At 52.6% G+C, this 10,156-nt stretch overlaps 1 protein-coding gene across 1 annotated transcript in view; it reads right to left on the minus strand.

Moving 5' to 3' along the window:
* Positions 1-796: 796 nt before the first annotated feature.
* LOC133341168 (sodium/potassium-transporting ATPase subunit beta-1-like) overlaps positions 797-10,156 on the minus strand; it is a 31,055-nt gene continuing 21,695 nt past the window's right edge. Inside the window, exons 6-7 of the mRNA XM_061549621.1 lie at positions 8,322-8,396; positions 797-6,349 (exon numbers count right to left, since the gene is read on the minus strand). Coding sequence (XP_061405605.1) covers positions 6,086-6,349; positions 8,322-8,396 — 339 coding nt within the window. The 3' untranslated portion in view covers positions 797-6,085. The remainder of the gene's footprint in view (positions 6,350-8,321; positions 8,397-10,156) is intronic.

Raw genomic sequence — 10,156 nt, forward strand, 5'->3', positions numbered from 1 at the left:
GTAGCTGTGGTTTGATCACTACCAGTTACACTGTGGGTGTAGGTGTGGTTTGACCACTTCCAGTTACACTGTGGGTGTAGGTTTAGTTGTGGTTTGACCACTTCCAGTTACACTGTGGGTATAGGTGTAGCTGTGGTTTGACCACTTCCAGTTACACTGGGTGTAGGTGTAGCTGTGGTTTGATCACTACCAGTTACACTGTGGGTGTGGGGTTCGCTATGTGAGGAGGAAACCGGAGAACCACGCAGAACAGGGGAAGAGAACGCACAGACTCCACACTCGCATTAAATCAAACTCTCTTGCTCACACACAGGTCTACCAAATAGGATGAGAGCATACAAACTCCACTCATCACACACAATCATACACACACACACAATCATACACACAATTACATATAATCGCACACACAATCATACAATCGCACATAATCATGCATAATCACGCTCACACACACACACTCGCACTCATATATAATCACAAAATCACTCTCACACAATCACAAACAAAGACAGATCCCCCGTGTAGCCTCAACAGGCTGTTGGGGCAAGTGCTGTTAGCGAGTAGCACCTATGAAGGCCGATATAGGTGCTCGCGAACAGCAAGTTGCCCCAACAGCCTGTTAAGGCTATTCGGGGCGTCTTTGTTGTTATATACATCAGCCATCCATCTGCCATACGTATTACTCTCCTTGCTGTCACACACAAGACCAGATCTCATCCTGGATCATCTTTACTTCAGAGTCATCGTGAGCCAACAGACGATGGATAAAGAAACACGCGGGGGACGCCCCGTGTTGTGTTCTCCACATTTTTATTGCTTCATGAGGATGGAGCGAGTCTCGCACAGACACAGACGACACGAGCGACAGACGGCACGGCAAGGCACGCGAATCGATCAATCGGCACACACACACACACACGGTCGAGCATCCACAGCACGCAATTCGACCGACCGAAACCCATCGGCACGCGCGGATGACCGTCGACGCGGCGGAGGGGGTTGAGTCACTCGGCACGCAAACAGAACGGGCGGACGCGCGCGGGTCGCCCGTCACATCGACACTTGAACGCGGCAGCTTTAAAGCGGGGTCGCACGCACGCACGCGGCGGAGAGAAACGGACGACGGGTCCCACCCCCCTCCCCAACTCCCCTTTGTGACGTCACAATAAGCAATCGGAGGTGACGTCACCGCGCGCCAACAGGGGGAGTGGCGTCGTCACTGCCCCGAACAGACTGCGCGCGACGTCGTTGACTCACTTCACAAGGTGGCGCGAGGGGAGGGGGGAGGGGGATTGGGTGGGGGCAAGGAGGCAGGGAGGGGGGCTGGGACACTGGGCGTCCCAATGCAGCCGGCTGCATGCAGCACGTGATCCCAAGCGGAATTCCACTTGAGTACAGGGGGCTCGTGACGTCACCCAGTTGCCATATTGGTGCGTTTAACCGCCATCGCGTTGTTATCGCTGTCTCGAAGCCTCGCTCGTCAGTAGAAGCTCAGGACGAAGGGATAATTACACTCGTCGGGTAGTTCATTAGTGTTCCGAGACAACGGGATGCATGGGTCTTGATTGGGACGTGAGAATCGTCAAGGGAGCTACGGATCGTTGTTTGCATCGCTACCTGCCGAATGTTTAGTCAAATAGCATCGCCAGTGGCTCATCGGATTGCGCCATTCTAAAATAAACATTCTGATTCTGGCTGATTTGCTCTGTGCCTAATAAGTAGAACAGGGCAGTACAGGGTCATGACCCCACTCCCCCCACAATGTGAGCACGCAATGGGAATCAAATGAATGGAATCGCCGCTTGTAATCGATCCAGCGAAGTACCGCATTGGACCGCGTAAATTTGGCTTCGAACTTGGACCGAGTGCCGGATTATTCAAGTAGCACAAGTAGCTACTACATGTGTAGTAGCTACTACTACACATGTAGTAGCTACTACTACACATGTAGTAGCAACTACACATGTAGTAGCTACTACACATGTAGTAGCTATTACTCGTGTAGTAGCTACGGGCCCCGTACTTTCAAGGGCCCCGCGCTAAATGCTTTCAAGTTATCAATTCCGGTTCAGTGATTCTGCACTTGCTCTATTACTATAGTACTATATTGCCTTCAACTTTTATGAACTACTGGGTGTTTAAGGTTAGCGATTTGTCGTATTATCTGGCTAATGAAAACATACAATTACTTTACTGTGCAAGTAAAAAAATGTGTGTTTTAATGTTTTTTTAGTTTAGAGCCCCTTTGTAACATATGCTACAGGCCCCGCTCTAGCTTAGTCTGGCACTGCTGGACCCATAATAATCTAACAGAGAGGGCCTTGCCTGTAGCATCGGGCATTTCATCGTCATCGGTGAAAGCAGGCCCGACCCTGCTGATGAGACACTGAAGTACTGGAGTCGAAACCGGTGCAGAGTTTTGCTTGCGTTGATCCAATGCCGCTGAAATGATGCACTCCCAGGAGGCCGTGCGGCGCTGATGGGATGTGTTAAAACCAAACTAAAGAAAGTCCGTGGAGGGACAGATCTACGAGGGAGACGTGTTGCCTGCTCTCCTATTGTTATGTAATGTTCTCCGCAACGATCCCTTATGATTAGAATCAGCAGCATCACCAAATCATTCGCACAAATAATTATTTGGTGATATTGCTGCTCTGGCAGCACAATTAACACATTTGATGTGATATGTGAAGAAGGGGCATTGCCCAAAACGTCGCCTATTATATATATATTTTAAGGTCATACACACACACGGGTTATCTGACGAATGTGTTCGACGTTTTTGTTGTTTAAATGCCTCCTACCGCAGTGTTCACCAGCAAGGGGAGCGCGTGACGTCACCGGCCACAGCTGCAGTCGCGTGCCCAGTGTCGCCAGGGGGCCACGTGGTCTCAACATCGTCACGTGGCCTCAACATCGTCACGTGGCCTCAACATCGCCACGTGGCCTCAACATCGTCACGTGGCCTCAACATGGCCCCGTGGCGGGTGGGTGGGCGAGGCCACGTGGCTTGAGGGGCGCGCCTTAGCGGTCGCTTAACACGGAATATGAAGCTTCAAGTGACACGGAATGAGTAAAACACGAACCCAGGCAACCAATCACACGGGCGAGTACTTCATTAATTCGCTTTACCGACCATCCCCCTCTATGCCGGAGTTTTAACCCCGGCGGCGGCTCAGTGTCGCCACACGATGACGCAATTTGTGCTGAGATTTAGGGCTGTGACGTCCCCGCGTATGACGCGATGACGTCAGTGGACGGGAGAGGGAGCCGCGCGCAGCCACGTCAATTGTGCTGGCGGGCGCGATGACGTCACAATGCCAGCACGCCTCGCTGACGTCACTGCGCCGTTTGTGCTGAATAGGAGACTGACGTCTTCCTCGCGCGAAATGTATTAACCTGTGACGCCATCGCTGGATTGCGGTGACGTCATTGTGCTGTTTGACGACGTCATTGCGCCATGATGTCATCGCACAGCACATACAGAGAGCGGTGACGTTAGTGCGCATGTGACGTTATCGCCAATGATTTGTAACGTTATAGTACACGACATGTGACGTCATCGCTCGACACGAGCCGCTAGCAACGAAGTCATTAATGTTCGTGACATCATCAACTTAGTTGTAGACGTCAAATTATAATAAAATGTATTCTATATCCTATTAAATATATGCTAATTATATAATTCTATGTCATATAGTATATTCATATATATTCTTCCGCTATTCATTCTAAAATCTTGTACATCTTTCGAGTAATATAATTTATCGGTTTTTTTTGTTTAAGATGTCGATTTTCAAAGACACGAAACACGAGGACACGGTTACACACGGGCACTACACGAACACTTACACAGCTGGGTACGTGAGTGGGGGGGAGGGAGGGTGCACCTAGCCTGGCACAAGCGCCATGGTGATGTTCACCACCACTTAGTGGCGAATGGCGGCTTTATGTTGTTGTTGTTGTTAGGTGGTGCTGTCTTGTGTGTCTGTACTCTGGGCTGCATAGGTGCTCGCTAACAGCACTTGCCCAAGCAGCCGGTGTGGGCTATACGGGGGAAGGGCATCATTTGTGATCGGTGTGCGTCTGGCAAACCATCCTCCCCGACTGCCTGTGGTGCCAGCTGGGAGCTTTGTGGTGTAAAGTCATTGGGGGAACGTCTCACCTGTCAGCCGATTACCCTCGCGGCGTACTCACACCCAGTGCAGTGGATAACCAAGCAAGCGGAGGCGTCTCCAGTGCCTCTTGGCCACCGGGCAAGGTTTGGCGGGGAGCCTCCAGAAGCGATGGGCACCCACTGCGGCTGGTCAAGTGGAGTGACTGAATGTGACGAGAGGCTGACGCTCATCTTGTCAGAGGAGCCCAACCGCTGTCCAGCGTACCACCTGCACCTTTCGGATGCAGAAGGTCCGGTGGAGTGGTGGACGGTTTCTGACTCCCCAGTCACCACGAGAGATGGACAGTCCTCGACTCGGGGCAGGATAACAATCGGATTTATGGGGAGTCGCTCTTCTGAATGAAGAATTCAAGGGGGGCTGTGGGAGCGTGGCGGTGAGAAGCCACTCACGTGTCCCATCAACAGGAGGCAAGGAAGAGTGGTGGTGGTGGTGGCTGCCTATGCCCCAAATGATTAGTCAGATTCCCGTTGTGACCTCTTCTCCCAGATGTCCGCTAAAGTGGCCCTTCTCGGATTGGGTGACTGTTAATGCTCAGGTGGGTCATTGAGTTAGCACCTGGGTAGGAGTAACTCGCAGTCAATGGGGTTCTGATCGTCTCAACAATCATGATGGGGGGGGGGGGGGCTGCTAGATTTCTGTGCTGGAAATGGGCTTTTAATGACCAGCACGCTGATTCGTCATCAGCTCTTCCACACAACACCTCGGGTGCTTTCCATATCCAAGCAAGAACATCTGCTGGACTATACAGCGGCGGGACAGTGAATGTGAGCCCACGTACCCTTGACACCACGGAGCTGATCTGTCCATTGACCACCAGATTGTCTGTAAGATGCGCCTGCCTTCCTTCCACTGTGCTGCTGCTGCTGGTGGTGGTAGTGGCCTTCCACCCGAGACCCCATTCGAACGCTTAAAGCTTGGTCTCAGCCAGCTGCCGTGGGAGGGTTAGCAAGAATTTGATCGTCACTTTAATACCTGAGTGGGTCATGACGCAAGCACCTGGGCAGGAGTGATTGAAAGGCATGGGCCAGATCAGCTCAACAATAATGGTAAGAGGCTGCTAGATGCTTCTGTAGCCAAAGTTGGCTTCTTCCTCAGCCCCTTCTGCCAATGCCAAGAGGAGATGGATGCGGTCTAGGTGTTCACACTCGCCAGGTAACCCACAGAGCACTGTACAGGTGCGTGCAGGGTACGGGTGGGCACCCTATACATGTGGGTGCATGTGTTTGCACCACCTCCTGTGTAATTGTGTTCCAGGTGATTGTAGCTGAGAATGTGTGCAGGTGTGAGTCCCCCAGTACAGGTATGTGCAGTTGTGTGTGTGTGTGTACAGGGGTGTGTGCCCCTTATACAGGCTTGTGCCCTAGACGGGTGCGTACAGGTGTGTATGTAGGTACAAGTGCATACCTTATACGGTCCCTATAGGTGTGAGCCCTGCATATGAGCATGTGCAGGTACAGGTAAGCGCCCTGTACAGGTGTGTGCGGCTACAGCTCTGTCCCCTATACAGGTGAGTGCATGTGTGCGTGACCTCTACACGTGCACCCTATACGCGTGACAGATAAGATGTGTGTGCAGGTTTAGATAGGCAAGTGTCCTATGCAGATTCGTAGAGGTGTGCGTGCAGGTGTACAGCCCTATACGGGCGAGTGCAGATGTGTGCCCTGTACAGGTGCGTGTGGGCGCAGGTGTACCGGTGAGTGCTCTGCACCGCATTGCAAAGCTACACAGGTGAGTACGGTTCGTTCGCACCTGTGTAGGTGCGTACACGCGCGTGCAGGCACGAGGTCGTACCTGGGCGTGCGTGCGCGCGTGTCGGTGCGGTGCAGGGGCGGTGCGGTGCGGTGCGTGGGCCCACGCGCGAGGCTGCGGTCGTGGAGTTGGAGGCGAGGGCGGGGGGTAGGCCGCTAGCTGCGCACCAGCAGCTTGAGGTCGACGCGGCCCACGAGGCGGTCGCGCGCCGACAAGGGCACGTTCTCGGCGTAGATGCGGCACTCCAGCCGCACCTCGACGTCGCGCGTCACGTTCATGAGCTGCACGGCCACCAGCGGGTTCACATAGCCCGCGTGCCGCGCGCGCCCCAGGAAGGGGTAGTAGTGCATCGGGAAGCCCGCGTAGCCGCCCGCGCCGAAGTAGCGTATCGCGCTGATCCTGCCCTTGTCCTCCTCGCGCTGCGCGGAGAAGGATACGCGGGTGACGGTGATCACGACGGCGGTGGTGGCGGTGGTGGCGGTGGTGGCGGTGGTGGCGGTGGTGGTGGTGTCGAACCCCGAGTTCGATTCCCGCTCAGGGGCCATCCATAAATGACGTCACGCGACTTTGGAGGATTTTTGACCCCCCCCCCCCTCGTTACACGGCGTCACAAAAAGCAGACCACCCTCAAATATGACGTCACAAAGCTCTGCCCCCCCCCACCAAACCATATTTCCATTTTGAAAATAAAACATGCTTCAAATCGCTTTAAACTATTGTCATTGTAGTGCGTATTTAATGTGGCGCTGCACTCTGATGTTGTAGGTGAAAACATTTATTAAAAAGGAGGCGTTGGAAAGCTGAAATTTAGCATAAAATTCACTTGAAATATTAATCGTCTAACTAAATCTGCAGATGTTCACAATATTCTATTGAAATTCTCTTATAATTATCATATATTAAAAGTAATTATAACGATAAAAAATTACTTGAAACTTTGTATTAGAATGAAGAAAATTGAAGAGTACAATTATAAAAAGCACACATTCATTCCACAGAATGAAAAGCCCTGGTAGGATCATTAAAATCGAAATGTTGAATAACTAAATGTATACTATGGGGACCTCATTTGCCAGTAAAAATATGATAATTGGTTCTTTACCCTTCTATCTGGCAACAAAACTGACACCTTTTTGCAAGGAGTCATGTTTGCATAGACCGCAATACCTGCAGTCATAATACAAACAAAAGAACATAACTCTGATAATGTGCACTGTCCTTGAAGTTGATTGGTCCACACCCGAGACAGCTTTCCTTCGAGCCTAGTCTCATATGGGTTGGACCAGATGACGCCAAAAGGCGCAACTAAATGTATGTTTCTCAATTCTCCGATGGAGAAGCAAAATGCTCCTTCATGGAATAAACAAAAGGTGACCTTAGTAAATTTAAATAATCAAATAGTTAATCATTAAAATGAATCAAAATTAGTGCTGTTATAACAATTCTATTAAATTAAGTAGAACGTGTTGTTTATATTTAAAGTTGCGCATTTTTATGTGACGTCACATTTCTCAACCCCCCTCCCCTCGTCACACATCGTCATAAATGTCTGACCCCCCCCCCCTCCCCAGGTGCGTGACGTCATTTATGGACGGCCCTTCACGATCACCAACACCGGTGACGATTATCTAAACCGGTGCTGGGCCTCCCCGAGGTAGACTCAGCCTCAAATGAGTACCCGGTGCGGTGTGTAAACTTCGCCGCTAGGGAGACAAAGGCGGTCGGGCGTGGTGCTGGTCACCCACCCCCTCGTGTGCCGTGCCGGCCTTCATAGGTGCTACTCGCTAACAGCACTTGCCCCAACAGCCTGTTAAGGGCTACACGGGGGATCTTTGCCTTTAGAGGTGGTGGTAGAGCCGTTCAGGTGGCGGTGGTGGTGAGAGGTCAAGGGGTCACAGCACTGTGGCGTCGACTTCTCTATTTGTGACATCTGTGAGCGGTGTGGTGGGCCAGTGGGGTGTTTGGTGTACGTGGCGTGTGTGATGTGTGTGATGTGTGTGGTGTGTGTGGTGTGTGTGCTGTGTGTGGTGTGTATGTGGTATGTGATGTGTGTGGCGTGTGTGGTGTGTGATGTGTGTGATGTGTATGGGGTGTGATGTGTGTGGTGTGTGTGTGGTGTGTGTATGGTGTGTATGGTGTGTGATGTGTGTGGTGTGTGTGGAGTGTGGTGGTGTGGTGTGTGTGATGTGTGCGTGGTGTGTGTGATGTGTGTGTGGTGTGTGGTGTGTGTATGGTGTGTGTGGTGTATAGTGTGTGGCGTGTGTGGTGTGTGGTTTGTGTGGTGTGTGTGGTGTGTGTATGGTGTGTGTAGTATGTGATGTATGTGTGGTGTGTGTGTGTAGTATGTGATGTGTGTGTGGTGTGTGATGTGTGATGCGTGTGCGCCCGTACCTTGAAGTTGCAGGCCACAGGCACCACATTGGGATGATATTTTAACCCGATGGGCAGGGTGTCATTCTTTGGCACCTGCAGAAACACGCGAGGGGTACTCAGTGTAAACAGGGGCGGAGGGGGCGGTAGATGAAGTCAAACGCTGCAAGTGAAGTGACTGACTGTCGGCCTCCCAGGGCCGACGGTCAAGGCAAGAGGCCACGTGGCGCCCGGCAACGAAATGCGGGGAACTGCACTTGGGACTCCGAGGCTGCTGCAAACCCAGCCCTGAGCCTCACCCCCTCTCCCAGCCCTGAACCTCACCCCCTCTCCCAGCCCTGAACCTCACCCCCTCTCCCAGCCCTGAACCTCACCCCCTCTCCCAGCCCTGAGCCTCACCCCCTGCCCCAGCCCTGAACCTCACCCCCTCTCCCAGCCCTGAACCTCACCCCCTCTCCCAGCCCTGAACCTCACCCCCTCTCCCAGCCCTGAGCCTCACCCCCTCTCCCAGCCCTGAGCCTCACCCCCTCTCCCAGCCCTGAACCTCACTCCCTGCCCCAGCCCTGAGCCTCACCCCTTCTCCCAGCCCTGAGCCTCACCCCCTCTCCCAGCCCTGAGCCTCACCCCGAGCCGGCGGGCGAGCGGTGACAGGCAGAGTGGAGACCACACAAAGCTAAATAAGTCCCCCGGGGGGTGGGGTGGGATGGGGGTGAGGATGGGGTGTGAGGTGATGACCAAAGCGAAGTTACAAACACAGACACCGACGTCCTCCTGAGTGAGGAGAGAGAAGGGGGATAAAGTGAGGAGAGATTCGGGAGTGCAAGAGAGGGCGGGGGGGGGGGGCAGTTCGGTGTGGGGGTGGATAGAGGGGGTAGAGACGAGAGGGGAGGTGTGTGATAAGAGACATCGAGAGAGGAGAGTGAGGGGGGGGAGATGAAGAGGAGGAGAGAGGAGAGTGAGGAGGAGAGAGATGAAGAGGAGAGAGGAGAGTGAGGAGGAGAGAGATGAAGAGGAGAGAGGAGAGTGAGGAGGAGAGAGATGAAGAGGAGAGAGGAGAGTGAGGGGGAGCGAGATGGAGAGGACCACCCAAACCCGCGGGCTGTAGGGTGGCCAGAAGTCAGTCGAACAGCTTGTGGATTTATAAACCTATATGTGAAGACCTTTTGAGTGTTATCCCCATCTTGTCTGTATGGTTTCGTCTGGGTGATATGATTTCCTCCCATGTATAAAACACTCTTCCCATAGGGTGTCTAGAATCTGGAGAACACAGCAATAAACTCCCTTTATTATTTGATCTTCAAGTAATCCAGAAACTGCAAGGGGACAGAAGGCCAGGCCTTGAGAGAGCAGGACAATTGTAATGTCGTGTGCTCTTGACTTCCATTCTGGGTCACCAGACCTTGATGCGATCATCACTGTTCATGTAGAAAATAATGCCACTGCATGATGCACGCACAGAAGAATAAAATGTTGCTGTTAATTTTTTCCATCTTACTAAGAAAAGGAGAGAGAGGTGAGGGCGAGGAGGTAGGGATGATGGGGGGGCAGGGGTTGAGATGAAGAGAGCAGCAATGGAGAGCGAAGGGAGAGACAGAGAGAGAGTTGGGTTGACATATGCTGAGAGCGAGGGGAGAGAGAGTGGGGTGGGCATGTGATGAGAGGGAGGGGAGGTGTGAGGCTGAGGCTTAGGAACAAAACTTATCGGGTGATATTTTTAGTTGCTCATGAGACACCGGCAACTAAGACTCTTGCGCACACGTGCACACTCACACACGCACACACGCACACTCGTGCATGCAGCTACCCACGTATACATCGACACACACTCGCACAGAGGGAAATACACAGAAGCCCTG

Source organism: Lethenteron reissneri, chromosome 2 (assembly GCF_015708825.2).
Source record: "Lethenteron reissneri isolate LAM-NWPU_2019-01 chromosome 2, ASM1570882v1, whole genome shotgun sequence".
Classification (NCBI taxonomy): Eukaryota; Metazoa; Chordata; class Hyperoartia; order Petromyzontiformes; family Petromyzontidae; genus Lethenteron; species Lethenteron reissneri.